This window comes from Bubalus kerabau, chromosome 4, assembly GCF_029407905.1.
Source record: "Bubalus kerabau isolate K-KA32 ecotype Philippines breed swamp buffalo chromosome 4, PCC_UOA_SB_1v2, whole genome shotgun sequence".
In the NCBI taxonomy this organism is placed as follows: Eukaryota; Metazoa; Chordata; class Mammalia; order Artiodactyla; family Bovidae; genus Bubalus; species Bubalus kerabau.
This window is the reverse complement of record NC_073627.1, coordinates 36,490,288-36,508,199: the sequence shown is the minus strand read 5'-3', so window position 1 is coordinate 36,508,199 and position 17,912 is coordinate 36,490,288. Positions and strand designations below refer to the sequence as shown.

The 17,912-nt window shown below is 50.0% G+C and overlaps 1 protein-coding gene and 8 non-coding genes across 10 annotated transcripts; 5 read left to right on the top strand and 4 right to left on the bottom strand.

The window, feature by feature from the left end:
• The first annotated feature begins 885 nt into the window (after window positions 1–885).
• On the top strand, window positions 886–958 carry TRNAK-UUU (transfer RNA lysine (anticodon UUU)). The gene has a single exon. It is a non-coding gene; the product is annotated as a tRNA-Lys (tRNA).
• Window positions 959–1,540: 582 nt separating this feature from the next.
• On the top strand, window positions 1,541–1,612 carry TRNAQ-CUG (transfer RNA glutamine (anticodon CUG)). Its single transcript has one exon. It is a non-coding gene; the product is annotated as a tRNA-Gln (tRNA).
• A 425-nt stretch (window positions 1,613–2,037) lies between these two features.
• On the bottom strand, window positions 2,038–2,119 carry TRNAL-UAG (transfer RNA leucine (anticodon UAG)). Its single transcript has one exon. It is a non-coding gene; the product is annotated as a tRNA-Leu (tRNA).
• Window positions 2,120–2,624: 505 nt separating this feature from the next.
• Window positions 2,625–2,711, top strand: TRNAR-UCU (transfer RNA arginine (anticodon UCU)). Its single transcript is given in 2 exon segments — window positions 2,625–2,661; window positions 2,676–2,711. It is a non-coding gene; the product is annotated as a tRNA-Arg (tRNA).
• A 569-nt stretch (window positions 2,712–3,280) lies between these two features.
• HES7 (hes family bHLH transcription factor 7) lies at window positions 3,281–5,843 on the bottom strand. 2 transcript variants are annotated; one of them, XM_055580052.1, is made up of 4 exons: window positions 5,720–5,843; window positions 4,717–4,812; window positions 4,050–4,137; window positions 3,281–3,744 (listed from the first exon to the last, which is right to left on the bottom strand). In XM_055580052.1, the coding sequence occupies exons 1-4, from the start codon at window positions 5,759–5,761 to the stop codon at window positions 3,281–3,283; spliced, it is 690 nt and encodes a 229-aa protein (XP_055436027.1). In that variant the 5' UTR covers window positions 5,762–5,843. The 2 variants fall into 2 exon arrangements, with proteins under 2 accessions (XP_055436027.1, XP_055436026.1); XM_055580051.1 differs by having other exon boundaries at window positions 3,281–3,729.
• A 1,591-nt stretch (window positions 5,844–7,434) lies between these two features.
• TRNAG-GCC (transfer RNA glycine (anticodon GCC)) lies at window positions 7,435–7,505 on the top strand. The gene has a single exon. It is a non-coding gene; the product is annotated as a tRNA-Gly (tRNA).
• A 5,136-nt stretch (window positions 7,506–12,641) lies between these two features.
• LOC129651888 (U6 spliceosomal RNA) lies at window positions 12,642–12,746 on the top strand. The gene has a single exon (XR_008714390.1). It is a non-coding gene; the product is annotated as a U6 spliceosomal RNA (small nuclear RNA).
• Window positions 12,747–17,308: 4,562 nt separating this feature from the next.
• Window positions 17,309–17,390, bottom strand: TRNAS-CGA (transfer RNA serine (anticodon CGA)). The gene has a single exon. It is a non-coding gene; the product is annotated as a tRNA-Ser (tRNA).
• A 429-nt stretch (window positions 17,391–17,819) lies between these two features.
• On the bottom strand, window positions 17,820–17,893 carry TRNAT-AGU (transfer RNA threonine (anticodon AGU)). The gene has a single exon. It is a non-coding gene; the product is annotated as a tRNA-Thr (tRNA).
• Between the last annotated feature and the right edge of the window lie 19 nt (window positions 17,894–17,912).

Here is a 17,912-nt window from a genome sequence, read left to right as displayed (position 1 = left end):
ACCAGGTTCACCCAGATAGCTATCAGGAGCCCGGGTCCTATTGGGAAGGGAGGGACCAGATGCCAGAGGGAGACAGGCATTAGGTGACGCCTGCGTGATTGGGACATTGATCTGTTCCTGGTCAGAAGCCAACTGATGCCCTGTCCGCCCACTCCTCAGCCTCTCGGAAAACCTTTCCTTCTCTCTCTCCGTCAGAACTGGGCACAGGGCACCCGCATTCCTAATTGTGAATCATGCATGTGAATCACTATACACAAGTGAGCCATAAATCACACGTGACTACAGCCACACGCGAGTCTAACATGCATCTCTACACATGGCATAGGGGTCATAAACAACCCTCCTGTCACCTCCTGAAGTTGGTACCCCCCTCACCCCCAACCCGGCCCTGTGTGTCCCGGATCTATGGCACGGCGGAACTCTGTGCCTCTCCCTTGGAATGTGGCCGATCTGGGGACCGAAGTCTTCTCCGGGAACACAGCATCTGAAGGCTTCATGTGGCATCCTTTTCTCTGCGCGGCCCGCCCTTGGCTTTGGGGCGGTAGGCAGGGTACCTGGGCCAGGTACGTGGGGTGCCTGGGATCTAGGTCATCGGACTGGGAAGAAACTTGTCCCAGAGGGAAGCCCTCTGCGGAAGCGCCCCCGCGCGGCCGTGCCGACGCTGCACCCACCCAGCTTCCGCGGCGCTTAGGCTCTAGCGTCCTAACACTTGCTGTGCTGAGGGGGGTCCGATAAAAAGCAATCACCGGTTACTGGCTTCACCAGCTTTCTCTCGGTTTCTTCTGGAGTCCCTTGCGTACACACACAACTACAGCCACTTCGCTATGCGAATGAATTTCGCCAATACAAAACTCTTATAGAAAGTAGAACAAGCTTTCAGTGAGAGCCCGGATAGCTCAGTCGGTAGAGCATCAGACTTTTAATCTGAGGGTCCAGGGTTCAAGTCCCTGTTCGGGCGGTTTCTTTTTCTCTACTGGTTGGTGCACGACAATCTTTGGACTTTTCAGTACCGTAAATATTTGTATTCCTTCGAACATAACAGAGGAAAAGAATAATGCAAGTTTGTTAGATGGTGTTAAGAGGAAACGAAATTAAAGTAGGTCAGGGTTTTATTCAGAAGGCAGAAGGAATGACAGTGGAGTGAGAGCGGAGATGTTTTAGAGCAGTACATATGCGAGCCATACGTGTGAATTTAATTTTACTAGGAGCCACACATTAAAAAGAGTACAAATAGATGAAATTATTTTTTGAAATTAATTTTAGTAAAATTTTATTTAACCCAATATATCCTGTCTTATCATGTAATCAATATTTTAAAATTATTAATGAAATTTAAACTTTTTTCATACTGTCGTTTAATTATGGTGTGTATTTATAGTTAAAGCCCATTTAGATTCATATTTCAGGTGCTTGAAAGTGGTATTCATCTTATTCGACAACTCCGTTTATTTTGCTTTATCTCCTGAGAGTGGCAAAGTAGAAACGGACTAGAACGTTTGATAATATATACATAGTCTCTGAAAGATGGTGGAACGTCGTCGGTTCCATGGTGTAATGGTTAGCACTCTGGACTCTGAATCCAGCGATCCGAGTTCAAATCTCGGTGGAACCTTTATGTTTTCTTTTCACTCAATACCAGTGTGTTCTATTGTATTATTTATGAGTTTTGTGTATGAAATTCTCTTATGTTCTGAAAGGATCTGAAAGAAAATTAAGCTGGTTCTTACCTTTTGAGCTTTCCAGACTAGATAATTCGAGCCTCTACCACGCCTTTAGGAGAATTTACAGAGAGTTACTTCAATATATAGCAAATTGTTTTGAATATTATCTTATGACATGTCAAAGCGGAGATCGATAATGGAGATCCGAGATTTTTTTTTAGAAGTTTCCATTTTGTATTAATTTTGGGCTGGGATGCAGACTTAAGTTCTGTCTGGAATACAAGTTGGTGAGACCGCTACCAGTTTTCATAAAACTAAATTATATTCTACAAAGAACTTCCTGAATGGTGCTTAAACCTAGAGAAAAACTCTGGTCTGGCAGCGGTGGGATTCGAACCCACGCCTCCGAAGAGACTGGAGCCTAAATCCAGCGCCTTAGACCGCTCGGCCACGCTACCTGCGTGGGGGACAGTCGTCCTCACAGTCTTCCTAAGAGACTAGAAGGGAGCGGGGTGGCTCTACGAATGATTGCCCTAAATTGGCTGCTTTTCTTCTGAGAATTATGGAGATTCCTTCGGACAGCAGAGCAGCAGATGACAAAGCAGATAGACCAGAAAAAACAAAGGTACACAGAAATTAACAACAAAACAAGTTTATTCTTAGAGATGGGGCCACATCCGGGAGTGGGGTGCGCCTGAACTAGAAGCATTTCCCAAACCTCCAGCGAGCTCCATACTCGCTCGTTGGCTCATATTCCGTTGCGCTGTTTCCTCCACCCTTGTGCGCCCTCACTCCCACTTCGTTCACACGCTTTGCGCACGCTTCCTCTTCCATGGAGGCCTCTGAGGTCCAAACCGCGCGCTCCTGCCACGCCCCGCCCAATTCCCTCAAAACCCTCCCCCTCCCCCCGCCCGCTTCCCATTCTAGTACCCGTAAGCCGTCAGACGCCGCCGCCCGCCAGGTGGCTCTGTGGCGCAATGGATAGCGCATTGGACTTCTAGTGACGAAAGAGCGATTCAAAGGTTGTGGGTTCGAATCCCACCAGAGTCGATTTTATTTTATTATTGTTCTTTTTTTCTTTTCCTCTTTATCCGGCTTTTTCTTAAAAGGCTCCCCACCCTTCTCCCCCTACCCTATCTCAGTGTTTTTCAGCTGGTTTTAGTTCCCACCTCAGCCTCCGCTCTGCTCTCTTCTTTACTTACCTGTCTGCCCCGGGGCTCGGGCCGAGAAGAGCAGGACTGGGGGCGGGAAACAGAAGGGGAGGGAAAGTGGGCGTGGACGCCGAGATAAAGGCAGGCCCCTGGCTCGGGGACACACGGGGATTTGATAACCACTTTATTCCATGCACTAGGGACTCGGGAAGGGACTGGGGCTGGGCTGGGGGCAGAGGGTACAATCCTAGACGCCAGGGGGTGGGGGGCAGGGTGAAGGGACAGGAACCAGGGAAATATATATTTATATAGATACTCTAATATAAACCACATCTCACCCGCGCGCGGCGCCCGCGCGCCCCGCCGCCCTCCCCAACACCTCACCCGGACACCCGGGTCCCTCTGCTGCCCTCGGGCTGGAGTCTCTACCCCTCCCCCCAGCCCCCGCCCCCACCGCCCCCTCAAAGCTCAGGGCCAAGGTCTCCAGAAAGCGGGCGGCGGGGGCGGCGGGGCCTTGGGCGCCCCGTCTTGTCTGTGAGGCGGCGGCGGCGGCAGCAGTCCGGTGAGGGGGGCCGGCGCGCCGGAATCACCGGCTCGGGGGGAGCAGGGGGAAGGGGACCGCGCGCAGCGCGGGCTGGGGGGGCCCTTGTGAACTGGGGGGCGCTGGTGGAGCGCGGGGCCGGGCGCTGGGGCGGCGGGGTCCAGCGGTAGGCGCGGCGCGGGGGGCCTGGGCTCTCCCGGTTCCGGCCGGGGCGGCTTGGGGCGCAGGTAACCGTGCAGCGCGGAGAAGAGCTGGGCGCGCGCGGCCGGGCTGGCGTCTTGCGCGAAGGCCGCCAAGCGGAGCAGGCACTCGCGGAATCCCGACAAGTAGCAGCTGGCGAGCGCCTCGGCGTCCTGGGCTGGGGATCGGGGAACCCCTGAAGGTGCGGCCGGCGGGAGGACCGGCGGGCCGGGCAGGGGGTCCCATCGGGGAAGAGGGAAGGGGCGGGGCGCAGAGATACCGAAGCCGGACAGGCGCAGAGACAAGAGACCGGAAGCCAGATGGACAGACAGAGGAAGAAAAGGAGGGAGACACAGAGACAGACACGCGCGGGTGTTATTATTAACCTCGCCTCGGAGCAGAGCCTGCCACTCCCCAAGCCCACCATCCTCCGCGGGGTCCTCCCCGTCTACCCAGACCCAGGCCCCAGTGAAACCACCCGCTCCCTCCCTCCGCTGCCCCACCCCCGCGCTGTACCCGGGGGCTCCACCCGGCTTCGCTCCCTCAAGTAGCCCACGGCGAACTCCAGTATCTCTGCTTTCTCCAGCTTCGGGTTCCGGAGGTTCTACAGATGGGAGGGGAGGGCGCAGAGACAGAAAAGGGTGGGGAGAGAGGGGGAAAGTGGCAGGGGGAAGAAGGGAGGGGGATGCGGGAGCTGGGGGTGCCCCCGGATCGCGTTTGCGCGCGGACCGCAGAGTGCGCTACGGAACACCGAGTGGAGATGACCAAGAACGGTCCTGGCCCACCCTGAGACGAAACTGTCCAAACCGAGGGGATAAAACCAACCCATAGTGCGAGGAAGGGATTTGAACAGCAAACCTAGGGAGTGAAATTAACCACCCCGCTGCCTATCTTGGGGAGGGGTCGGAGAAAGGGGGGGGGGTGGTAGGAAGGAGAACTTACAGACCCAAAGATTGAAACTGACTGACCCTGGGAGTGAAATTTAGAGCAGGGTATTGAAACTTACAGACCCTAGGGGTAGCGATGAAGATCGCGTTCTGAAAGCGGGAAAGGGGGCTGGGCTGGAATTCCAAGGTCCCTTGGGGCCAGGGTCTCCAAAGCAGCAAATGTCCCTACCCAAGTGGGAAGCCCTGAGACGCGAGGACGGAATGTTTAGGGGCCAGGTGATGGCAGAAGAACTGACCTGGTCCCGGGTCCGCTCCAGCAGCAGCAGCCTTAGTTCTTCCAGGCTGCGGTTGATGCGGTCCCGGCGCCGCTTCTCCACGAGCGGCTTCAGCATCTGCGACCAGCAGGAAAGGGAGAGCGGGGCCGACCCGACCGAGACTCAGCGCGGCCGCGGGGGCGTCGGGATCCCGCCGCTGGGATAGGCCGGCCTCCACCCCTTCCCCGAGACCCCAGAGAGCCTAGGGCCAGGCCCATTCGACCCCTCTCCAATCCCCCTCCCAACGCCCCTGGAGTGAATTTCTGTAGCTCGCCTCCTCTCTCTCCCGGGTCTTCTGCTTTCTCCTCTCTCACTCTTGTCCTCCCTCCTCCCCTCTCTGTGTCTTTCTTCCTCCTCCTCCTCCTTTCTCTCTACGTCTCCGTCTCGTGCAGTCTTTCTCTGTCTCAGTGGAGAACTTTGGGGGCCCTCTTTGCGCCCAGACGCGTGGGCCGCAAGGTGCCGGGCTGAGCTGGCGGCCCTGAGTGTAGAAAGGGAGACACCCAGCGCGCCCGCGCCTCCTCCCCTCCCTCTAACCCGTGTGTGCGGTCACCCTTCTCCACTGGTTCTGAAGTCTTCCACCCGCGCTCGGGCCTCTGGAACCTTCTCTTACAAGGCTGCATTGGGCCAGCGCCCTCTCACAGCCCGCGTGGAGCGAGTGCCCATCCTCTCCGATTTTTGTTTCCACCCTCCTCCCTTAGCTCTGTGCTCCTGCTTATTTTACTCAAATTCTGCCGCCCCCCACCCCAAGCCCTCGAAGGCACAAGGTGTCAACTGCCATCACCCACACCCAGACCTCTGCCTCTACCGCCCACCCAGTTACAGCTCTGACGCTGACCCCTTCTCCATAGTTTGCAGCTTCCTCCCCAGCCCCTGGCTCCTCGGGTCCCCCCTTCCAGCCCCGCGTCTCCAGCCTCTTCCCTGACCCTCAGGGACCCTGTCCCCTCCTCAGTCCAGGACCTCTGCTCCCTCCCCGCCCTCCTCTCACCTTGGGGCCGTCCCTATTCTCGGCTCGATCCCGGGTGACCATCGCTCCTCCGGACCCTAGTGTGGACCGAGTCTCCGCTCTGCTTGAGCCTTATATCCCTCAGGCCCCGAGAAGGGGGGAGGTTAGGACCCGGGCCCGCCCCTTCAGGATCCCACAGGACTCGACCCTGGGCACGGGGCTCCCGGAAAGGGGAGGGGCACAAGGGAGAGGGTGAAAGGTGGAAATGGCCTGTGAGTGTGGGAAATGAGGGGCCGGTGCGGCACCGGCTGGTTTAAGGACCATAAGGCTGTATAATGAGGCGGGAACCTAGCTGAAGGGAAGTTATTAGAGGAAGAGGGAGTTGGAGTAATTTGGGGACAGAACTCAGGAAGGGAGTTCAGAGTTCCCCCCCCCCCACACCCCGCACCCGTTCACTATTTCAGTTTTCTTGGGAGCTCACTGTACCCCCACTAACACTGAAATAAAAAGTTAGCACCCCTCAGCCCCTAAGCTGGATCCTATACACCTCTCCCCCAAAGTCACCTCCTACTTGGGATAGAGAGTCACCTGAGTGTGCTGGCTGGATCTAATTCATCAGGGACTTTGTCTGGAGGTGGAAGAAGCTCTGTGCTATCTAAGTCAGTCATATTCAGTTCCCCCAACATCTATGCACTCATTGTGACCACTGGGCACCGGTCTAGGCTGGTCTAGGCTACCCTTCATGCTGAGATATAGGCTGGAGGCCTGGTTTATCCCTGCAAGTTTCAGTGGGAAAGAGGATGTGTTATCAAGTAGCTATTTTAGAAGGACGGTGAAGTAGGTGCTCAGGGAAAGGGTCATCATCATGAAGGATGGCTAGAATGGGGCAGGGGGAAACCTCATGGAAGAGGTGGGGAGGCTTTGAAGCACCGGTGAAGAGCTCTTTCCAGTTAGAAGTATTTGATTAAAAACTAATCATAGGAGATTCAGGCCCAGGGCTGCCAGGTCATCACCTGACATAAGTGTGCTCCGGGGTTCTTCGCTCCTCCGGACCCCTCGTGATTATAGGGGAGCAAAGAGCAGGCAGTTTTCTTTAAAAGATAAAAAATGGAACAAAAAAGGGATCAACACCCACCTCAAACCAAGAGCATGACACAATGCGGAATGATGCCTGAGAAGGTACAATCAGAGATTTAACGGGACGGCAATACCAGGGACGGACACAAAACAGGGTTGCAGACTGAGTTAGAAGACAGCTTCGTAGTCAGAGACGGATGGGGCTCCTCCGAGCCCTCCCAGCTCCCGTCCACAACTTGGTTTTTTCACGGAGCCTGCCTTGGCAAAGTCCGAGCTAGAGGAGCGCAGACCTTGGGGAGGGCGCTCCCATTTGCAGTCAGGAAGCCCAGCACATGCCACCTCCCGCTATCTGAGCCAAATGGGAGCGCAGATGTATGGCCTCAGCAGCCCCGCTGCCCCCCTCCTTGGGAACCTGGGCTCGGGTTGAGTTTTTGTCACCTGCACGCGAGGCTCGGGCCCCGGGCAGTTCGCACCCGGGTGTGGGGCCGCCCCTGGCCATATGGGGCGACTTTATGGCCGGGTGACCGGATCCAGGCGGAAGGAAGGATGGCTCGGGGCTCCACCCACGTCTACTATTGGGACTGTTCCTCTGCCTTGCCCCTGGCTAGAAAGCTACTTGGAGATGGTCACCACGATGCTTTACAAGATGAGGCAGATCCAGGAGGTTTTGGGATATCCTTGCATTGGTGGTTCAGTGGTAGAATTCTCGCCTGCCACGCGGGAGGCCCGGGTTCGATTCCCGGCCAATGCATTGGCTTTTTTTTTTTTTTTTTTTTTCCTTTCCCCCAAAGATGTCTGTATTTCTTGTTTAAGATTTCTACCAAATATTATCCTGGAGAAGGAAATAGCAACCCACTCCAGTATTCTTGCCTGGAAAATCTCATGGACAGATGAGCCTGGTGGACTAGAGTCTGGCATCGCAGAGTCGTACACAACTTAGCAACTGAACAACAACAACACACAATCAGGCAGATGGTGATTTGGGGAAATAGTTCTTGATGGAAATGTGACATAAAATGAAGAGTGAAGTGACCTAGCAATATGGAATACAGAGTTTTGTAAGAAATTAACATTTGTGTATAGAATAATAATTGCAAATATTCAAACAATAAAGTCCATGGCTAAAGAAGCTCAAAAAAAAAAAGATTTCTACCAAATATTAATATTTAACTTTTTTACTCTGTGTCAAAGTATGAGGCTTTGGGTCGAGACCCTGATTCCGAACGTCTTCACACTCCCATCCTCCCAGCCTGGGGTGGCTGTCCACACCCCTCCTTCTCCCCCCCCCCCCCTTCCCGCCCGCACCTCTGCAGGCGTGACCCTGAGAAAGGACCGCGCCCTGGGATCCCTGCCCCGGGGGTCCTTTCAGCCCTCCGCGGGGGAGGCGCGAGGTCGTCCCTGCTCTCAAGCTCTAAGACTCTGGCTTTCCTTTCCTCTTCTTCGCTCTTTCTCTTCTTTTCTGTCCTCTGGAACCCGGTTTCTTTTTCTAAGTCCACGGTCACGGCCTTTTCTTGTCCCGCCGTCTTTCAGCGTCTTTGTCTCCGTCTTTTTCACATTATTTCCAGGTCTCCTGACTTCTGCGCTGGGTCTCTCTGGGTCTTGCGTGGTCTCTGCATGTCTGGCTCCGGGTCTCCCAGGTCTCTGGGATGGTCCCTGCAGTACTCCGTGGCTGCCCGGCCCTCTGCGCTCCCACGCTCCGGCCATCCCCTGGGAAGCTCGCTCACACCTCCAGGTTCCTGCCACTCCCCGCCCGCCCCTTCCCAGCCGCTTTGATCCCGCACGCGTCGGGTCAGCAGGTGGCCTGGCTCCCGCCGACTGCCGCGGCCACTTGTGAGTGAGGGCAGGGGGCCAGGTCCCTCAGACTCCCTCCGCGCCCCTCCTCCGGACACGGGCTCAGGCTGCTGCGCGCCCGCGTCTCTGGGGCACTGAATCTGGGGTCTGCATCTTGTTTGTCTCGGTCCCTCTCTCAGGAACTCGCCCGGAGTCCGTATCTCTGTCTCTGGATCCTGACTCCTGTCTCCTTCAACTTCATCTGGGCTAGGCTCGAAGTCTCTCTTTTCCGCTTCTGGATTGTGTGAGCGACTGGGAATGCTCTCTTCTCAATTCTAAGCCATAACAGTGGCCCCTAGAAGGAAACTCTACAACAGTCTGAGTATTTGTATGTCTATGTGAGCAGCCCCTGTGCTCAATCACGAAGCCGCTATTTCTGGTGGGCCTCTTGTGCACCAAGTGTTGTTAGGCATTGAGGGTACCTTGCAACTGGACTCTCCTGATACTTACATTATGGTGGGGGTAGGGGAGACAGAAAATGACTAAGAAAACAGAAAGTAATATAAGATGGCTATAAGGGTGGGGGAGGGGCAGCCAGTCATGGCAATGACTTGAGAGTACAGGGCTAGTTTACTCTGGTGATCATGTAATAGGGAAACTTTTGTATTCTGTGACAACTTAATCACTAAAGGGATGTTGCCTATAAGCTTAAGTTACACATAATGGCCCATCTTTGGGAGCCCTGCCTCCCAGGTAATGAGCATTAAGTTAAAACACCTTTGTTTAGCTCCCAGGAAACATCCTGACCTGGCCTTCCTGTCAGCGCCTGCAAGAAGAAATTAACACAGTTCTGACCAGAACTAAGAAATGTTTAACTTTATTTCTTCCCTTTTTTGGTATACAAGAAGCCTGAATTCTAACTCAGGCCAGATGGTTCTTTGAAACAGGAGTCCACCATCTCCTTGGTCTGCTGGCTCTCCAAGTACAGTAGTTATTCCTCGCCCCCTAACAACTGTCTCTCATTTTATCGGCTTGTAGCTACTACAAGCAGTGGGAGTTTGACTTGGTAAGCCAGTAAAGAACCTTGCTGATCATGGCCACCTGGGCCTGGTTGGGGAATCCTCCAGTAAGCTGCCAGGACCGCTTGTCCGGAGGATCTGCCCTTCAGAATTCCCTGGAATGGCACGGTGTGCCCTAGCGCTTGACAGCTGGATGGACATTTGAGAGCTAGCAGGCTCCATACTGTTGGGTAAGTCACTCTGGTGTCTACAGCCATAAACCTTATTTCCTCTTTCTTTGGGACTTTTTCTCTGCAATACGCCAATTTGTTTTGTATTTGAGTAAGTATCTTGTTGGAGAGAGGCAAGCGTTGTTGAACTTTTACCTGGTTTGTGAACTGGTTCCTTAGTTTCTTTTTGTGTGCCATTTGTGGGGTTTTTTTGTCTTGTATTTCTGTATTTTGAAATGGGAGAAGGGACTTCTTGGTAGTCCAATGGTTAAGAATCTGCCTTGCAATTCAGGGGACACGGGTTTGATCCCTGGTCAGGGCAACTTAGCAGCAGCAGCAGGGAGCCAGGATCCTACATGCCTTGGAGCAACTAAGCCCACTGGTGCTCCGCAACTACTGAAGCCTGTATGCTGCAATGAGTCTTAGTTGCAGCCAAATGAATAAAATAAGCAATTTTAAAAACATAAAAATAAATGGGGAATGTTTCAGCTATCTCTAAAGAAAGTCCTCTGATGTACATTTTGGATAAATGATCTGATTACAGCCGAGAACTGAGAACTCATGAGTGTGAAGAATATATTTTACTGAAGCAATGCATGGCCACAGTACCTGTTAGGATCTCTGAAAGGGGTTTAGGCACAGTTATCTTGGGCCCCTGTGCACCAAATACTGCTACCCTTGCTGTGCTAATTATGTCATTTGCAGTCTCCTGTGTCATTGGTATATGTAAAACCCCAAGACCAAACTTGAGGGTCTGTTTAGGGTTTTCTGTTGTCCTTTGGGTTTTACATTTCATTTTGTTTGGTGCTGTTTCTCCATTTACAACCAAATTAATTTTGTGATATTTAGAGCTTTTTACTGATGTCAAATGGAAGAAAGTAACAACGGGGCGGGGGGTGGGGGTGGGGCGGGAGAAATCTGTAGAACAGTCCTAGAGAGAAGAGAAAGATTCCACAGGGTTCCTAAAATCAGCAAAAGCCCCATCCCAGAATTCAGCCCAGTTGGTTGATGCCAAAGCAACGAGTCCGGAGAAGGCAATGGCACCCCACTCCAGTACTCTTGCCTGGAAAATCCCATGGATGGAGGAGCCTGGTGGGCTGCAGTCCATGGGGTCGCTAAGAGTCGGACTGCTGCTAAGTCGCCCTGACCAGGGATCAAACCCGTGTCCCCTGAATTGCAAGGCAGATTCTTAACCATTGGACTACCAAGAAGTCCCTTCTCCCATTTCAAAATACAGAAATACAAGACAAAAAAACCCCACAAATGGCACACAAAAAGAAACTAAGGAACCAGTTCACAAACCAGGTAAAAGTTCAACAACGCTTGCCTCTCTCCAACAAGATACTTACTCAAATACAAAACAAATTGGCGTATTGCAGAGAAAAAGTCCCAAAGAAAGAGGAAATAAGGTTTATGGCTGTAGACACCAGAGCGACTTCACTTTCACTCTTCCCTTTCATGCATTGGAGAAGGAAATGGCACCCCACTCCAGTGTTCTTGCCTGGAGAATCCCAGGGACGGGGGAGCCTGGTGGGCTGCCGTCTATGGGGTCGCACAGAGTCGGACACGACTGCAGTGACTTAGCAGCAGCAGCAGCAGTAGCAGCAGCAAAGCAACGAGTCATCCTTTGGATAGTTAGAAATGATCAATTGCTATTTATGGTTTTATGGTGGCTATTCTGGGAAGAAGTAGGGAAGAATGATGAAATCCTTTATGTGTAAGCATTTGTGCTATTACATCAGGGAAAATAAGAAAAGGAAGGGAATGAGAGTGAGAATATGTTGTTTCAAACCTTATCTCCTAAAGCCAAGCAAGCTGTCTTAGAAATCCACTCCTTTTACCATCTTCTATTCCTGCTGCTGCTGCTGCTGCTAAGTCGCTTCAGTCGTGTCCGACTCTGTGCGACTCCATAGACGGCAGCCCACCAGGCTCCCCTGTCCCTGGGATTCTCCAGGCAAGAACACTGGAGTGGGGTGCCATTTCTTTCTCCATTGCATGAAAGTGAAAAGGGAAAGTGAAGTCGCTCAGTCGTGTCCGACTCTTAGCAACCCATGGACTGCAGCCTACCAGGCTCTTCCATCCATGGGATTTTCCAGGCAAGAGTACTGGAGTGGGGTGCCATTGCCTTCTCTGCCTTCTGTTCCTACCTAGCCCAAATTCCTGACTGGGGCTCAGGACTTCCCCTCCTCATAGGGATCAATTAGGAAATCCTGTGTCTGCAACCCACTCCAGTATTCTTGCCTGGAGAATCGAATGGACAGAGGAGCCTGGCAGGCTGCAGTCCATAAGATCACACAGAGTCAGACAACTGAAGTGACCTAGGACGCACACAGGTATGTGTTAGTTTCTGGGGCACAGGGACTTGGTCTGGTAATATAAGACCCAACAGGGCACCCAGTTTGGGCCAGAAGCCACCCCTGGGGCAGGACGATTTCTCTTAGGTTATCTCATAGCAGGCCTGCAAATGACCAGATGGCCGGGCTTCTCAGACTTGTTTAATTGGAAAGATGGAAACCCTCCTTCATAGGGAGGATCTGCTATTACTGAAGCACACTTGACCCAGAACCAAACTGGAACCCCAGTGAGAGGAGAAGGGCCTTATGAGAGCACCACTTATTAGTGCATCTAGACAGGGCCTTGCAAAGGAAAACCAAAGAAAAGAGTCTGAACAAAATTCAAGAAATTCAGCAAAACAAACGAAAGCCTTTCTGAATTTTTGGAAAGGATTTATCAGGCTTACAAACATAATACTATGCAGATCCCGAGGCCCCTGAAATATTAGAATGGTAAAGTGCCTCGGATATTAGGAGAAAGTTGCAGAGATGAACTGGGGCATGAAATGAACCCTTCTGAATTGATAGATGTTTCTTTTACACTGTTTAACAAGGAGTGCATGCTTCGGCAGCACATATACTAAAATTAGAATGATATAGATAATATTAGCATGGCCCCTGTGCAAAAGGATGACAGGCAAATTCAATGAATTTTTTTTTTACTATACTTCAATAATTTTTTTCTTTTTTAAGAAAAGAATAAACTGGGACTTCCCTGGTGGTCCAGTGGCTAAGATTCCTCATTCCTAGTGCAGGCAACCCGGGTTCAATCCATAGTCAGGGAACTAGATCCCACAAGCTACAACTAAAGATCGCTCATGCCACAACTAAGACCTGGTACAGCCAAATAAACAAATTTTTTTTAAAAAAGAATGAATCAAACAAGCTCATTGCTGGAGGGGAGAGTGCTGCAGCTCCTTTGAAGAGAAAGAAGGTATGAAATGTTCATTTTGGAGTATAGAAAAGCAAAGCTTCTAGGATAGAATAGGATTTCGAGGCAGGCTGCAAGTCCACTTGAGATGTGCCGTCAAAAATTACAGTTTCAAAGGTGAATTCACCATGAAGCCAATGAAATGTACACTTTAGGCCCCCTCACTTAAATACACCTCTGTGAGGGTCCTAGCAACAGGCTCACATGACCATATGCTTCTATAAAATTGGCCAAAATAGATATTTTAACTGCAAACGGTAAAGACCACTGTTTTCACTCCCAACTTCCCCTCTGTCACGCAGTCCCCCTGTGTTGAAGTGGCTGTGGGCATTTGGGGATATGTAAATTGCTAATTCGGTTATTGTGGTTCCCAGTCACTTCCACACAAAGTTAGCCCAGCCATCCTGCTGTGGGAATGGCTTCCAAGGAAACTCCTGTCACCTGTGCCCACTCACTAGACTTCCTGCCTTGCAAGCGCAATGCCAGAGGGCACAGGTGACATAAATGATCCAGGGGCTCTTGTTAACTGTAAGTATATGGGTGGTAGAGGAGAAATGAGATTTGAGATATACAAAGTCAGTAGCCAGTCTGTTGAGAGTATTAGAGGTGTAGGCAGGCAATTAGTTAATACCAGTAAGTTATTTTTTCTGGTCTTTGTTTCACTGTAAATATTACTTTTTGTACCTAGTTTAACATTATTTTCTTTAAAAGCTCTCACCCCTGCCCCAAACAATCATATACACTTCAGGCTGGTTGTGACACCAGTTGGACTGGTTGGGTGATTGTTCTCCAGCTATTCCTCCTAGAGGGCATTTCCAAGGGCATTTCCAGGGTCTAAGAGGATGGACTGGGGTCTGTGGATGACACACCTCCATGTCAGTGCAGGCCTGTGTGCACGTCCGTTTGTGGTTGTGTCTATGTATGAACATAGTGTGTGTATGAGTGTCTGGGCCTCCAACCTCTTCCGGGGCGCCGGCTTAACACCGGGCAGCATCTGGGCTTGGGGGAGGGGAGCTCGTGTCCCACACGCGCTGGGGCCCTAGGGAGGAGGAGGCGGGGAAGGAACGGAGACAGCACAGCTGGCCTAGTGTGGCGCTTCCCCTCCCCCGCTGTGACGTCTTCCCAGGCCTGGGATCCGAGGCGCAGCTCCTCCCCCTTTGTTCTTCAAAGAGCAGGCTGGCTTCCCGGGACCCCCTGGGTCCTGGGAAGGCGGAGGTTGGGGGGCGGGGGGTGCGGCGGGGGGGTGGGCGGAGGGGCAGGGGCTGGAGGGGGCGGGGGCGGGGGCGGGGGCGGGGGCGGGTGGGGTGGGAGGCAGTTCCTGGAGGATTGAGACCTGGGGGTTGTGGGTGGGGAAGTAGGAGGCCCAGGCCCCTAGGCCAAGGGAAGAATCAGGATAGAAGACCTCTGTAGAGCCCCAAACAAAACAGGCAATAATCCCTGCCCTTCTGGGGCACAGGTTCTTGTGGGGAAAACAGTCAAAGGTACATTATACTAAATTTATGATTTGTCAGTTGGTGATAAGAGCTAAAGAGCAAAGTGAAGCAAGAAAGCGGAGTGGAGATTGGGAATTGTGACTTTAAGGCTAAGATCAGGGAAGGACTCACTGAGAAGGTGAAATATAAAGAGGTGAGGCCAAAAATACCCACGTTGCTTTCCAGATACGAAAAAAGAAAAAAGTTGCTTTTCAGATACAAAAAATAAAGAGGTGAGGCCACATGCCACAGGGCCACTGGAGGGAAGAGGATTCCAGTCAGATGGACAGGCTGACTAGGACAACCTGTCAGGCTTGTCAAAGGAACAGAGAGCAGCAGAAGGGGCAGAGTGGGGTTGTCTGGAGTGGAGGTAGCAGGAGTTGTAGGAGGTCAGATCAGAGCCACAAAGTGGGAGGCTGATTATGTAGAACCTTCTAGGCCATTGCAAGTGCTTTGTCATCTCAAAGTAATGTGAAGCCATTGGAGGACTTTTCCCCCTTTTTTGTTTTATTTTTGGAAATTTTAATTTTTATCTAATTTCAAACTTTCAGAAAAAATACAAAAATAGTACAAGGATTATACATCAACTATACTTCAATTAAAAACAAATAGAATAATACAAGGAACTCTTGTATATGCTTTTCACAGGTCTATTAATTGTTTACATTTCTTACATTTGTTTCATTTGCTTTATAATTTCCCTCCAAATATAATATAGGTATAAAATATTTGTTTTCTGAATCCTTTGGGGGTAAATCGAAAACATCAAGTCCTTTTGCTTGTTGTTACTCAGTATGTTTTCTGACAAGGACATTCGTGGTATAATAGTACAGCTATCAATATCAGGATATTAAAATAAACATAATACTATTATTTAATGCCAGTCCCTACTTAAATTTCCTCAAATGTTTCAGTGGTATCTTTTATAACCCCTTTTTCCCAATCCAGGATCCCACGTTGCATTTAGTTGTTATGGCTCTTCAGTTTCACTTAATCCAGAAAATTCTTGATCTTTAGTTTTTTAATATAATCCTGGAATTCTTTAAAAATTTTACTGAAGTATAATTGATCTACAGTGTTGTTAATTTCTGCTCTGCATCAGTGTCTGTTATACACATATGTATTTTTTCATATTCTTTTCCATTATCATTTATCACAGGATATTGAAGGTAGTTCTGTGCTCTTACAGTAGGACCTTGCTGTTAATCCATCCTACATATAATAGTTTGCATCTACTAATCCCAAAGTTCCAATCCTTCCCTCCCCACTCCTCCTCCCCCTTGGCAACCAAGTCTGTTTTCTCTGTCTGTGAGTTTCTGTTTCGTAGGTATGTTCATTTGCATTGTATTTTAGATTCCATGTATAAGTGATATCATATGGTATTACTATTTGTCTTTCTCTTCCTGAATTACTTGACTTAGTATGATAACCAGTAAGTCCATCCATGTTACTGCAAGTGGCATTATTTCCTTGTTTTGATGGCTGAGTAATATCCCATTGTATATGTACACATCTTCATTATCCATTCATCTGTTGATAGACATTTTTGTTTCTTTGTCCTGGCTATTACAAGTAGTGCTGCTATGAACATAAAGGAGCGTGTATATTTTCAAATTATAGTTTTCTCCAGATAAATGCCCAGGATAGGGATTGTAGGATCATGTGATAACTTTATTTTTAGTTTTTAAAGGAATCTTGATACTTTTCTCCATAGTGGCTGTACCAATTGACATTTCCACCAGCAGTGTAGGAAGGTTACTTTTTCTTCACACTCCCTTCAGCATTTATTATTTGTTGACATTTTGTTGATGGCCATGCTGACCAGAGTGAGGAGATGCCTCATTATCATTTTGATTTGAATGTCTCTAATAATTTGTGATATTGAGCATTTTTTCATGTGCCTGTTGGCCATCTGTATGTCTTCTCTGGAGAAATGCCTGTTTAGATCTTCTACCCATTTTTTGCTTTTTTTCCTAAATACTGAACCATATGAGCTATTTGTATATTTTGGAAATCAGTCCCTTGTTGGTTGCATCCTTTGCAGATATTTGTCCTGTTCTGTAGGCTTTTTGTTTACGGTTTCTTGTGCTGTGCAAAAGCTTTTAATTAGGTCCTATTTGTTTGCTTTTGTGTTTATTTGCATTACTCTAGGAGACGAATCCAAAAAGATATTGCTGCAATTTATGTCAAAGAGTGTTCTGCCTATGTTTTCCTCTAGGAGTCTTAGAGTCTCTGTTCTTACATTTAGGTCTTTAATCTATTTTGAGTTTATTTTTGTAGATGGTGTTAGAGAATGTTCTAATTTCATTAATTTACATATAGCTGTCCAGTTTTCCCAGCACCTCTTATTGAAGAGACTGTCTTTTTTTTACATTGTGTATTCTTGCCTCCTTTCTTGTAGATTAATTGACATAGGTGGGTGGGTTTATTTCTGGGCTTTCTATCCTGTTCCATTGATCTGTTGGTTTTTGTGCCAGTACCATATTGTTTTAATTACCTAATGCCTTTTTAGCACAGTGACATGGGAAGTAAAGCAGAATGAGGATGATGGTATTCCTGAAAAGAGTCGGAGGGTGAATGGATAAGGAAATGTGATATGATTGCTAATAGCACTGAGAAACCACGTGAGTTTGGAGTTACGAATTCAAATTGGCAGTTAACAGGTTTTTGCAGGACAGAACCTTTGGGGAAGAAGCAGGAGCCTGAGGCCCGCAAGAGAGCGCTCGCGGGCAGATCCTGGAATTCCCTAGAGGCTCAGAATAAAAGTGGAATCAGCACTAGAAAAATTAATTGCTTCTTTCCTGTCCCCAAAAGTACTGACGCTGTGAGCAGGATTCGAACCTGCGCGGGGAGACCCCATTGGATTTCGAGTCCAACGCCTTAACCACTCGGCCATCACAGCCGCGTGCGGCCCTGGGCCTGCGCAACTATAGCTGCCTATCAACACACCCGTCTCCAGCGAGTACCGCCCTGCTGGCTTGATATGTCAGTGCGCATGCGCCTGTGAGGCAACGGAGAGGCAGCTTTCCAGTCCTTGCTCCCTACCCCAAGACACCATGCAAAACGGGCCCAAATCTGAGTCAACATTCTCATATCCTTGTAGGCAGACAAAGGGAGGCCGTAACCATGGTTCATGAAAGCTGGAGTTGGCCTCCAAATTTGCACTAAAAGTGCACAGGGATGGAAACTCAAATGGCGAGGAACTGGCTAGATAAGAATAATCTTTGGTAAACTGCAGTAGAGACGGCGAGGGTGGGGGAGGGGAGAGTCGCCTTGGGAGTCTGGAAACGTGTTGCTTTCGCAGCAATAATATACTACAGTCAATTACCACAGGCACCGCTGGGATTCGAACCCAGGATCTCCTGTTTACTAGACAGGCGCTTTAACCAGCTAAGCCACGGCGCCGGCGACGGGTTATTTGCTT

Coding starts and splice junctions, on each gene's coding strand:
- HES7 (XM_055580052.1), bottom strand. CDS start 5,761: ATGGTCACCCGGGATCGAGCCGAGAATAGGGACGGCCCCAAG. Junction 4,813..5,719: donor AGAATAGGGACGGCCCCAAG/GTGAGAGGAGGG, acceptor TGCTGGTCGCAG/ATGCTGAAGCCGCTCGTGGA. Junction 4,138..4,716: donor TGGAGCGGACCCGGGACCAG/GTCAGTTCTTCT, acceptor TCCCATCTGTAG/AACCTCCGGAACCCGAAGCT.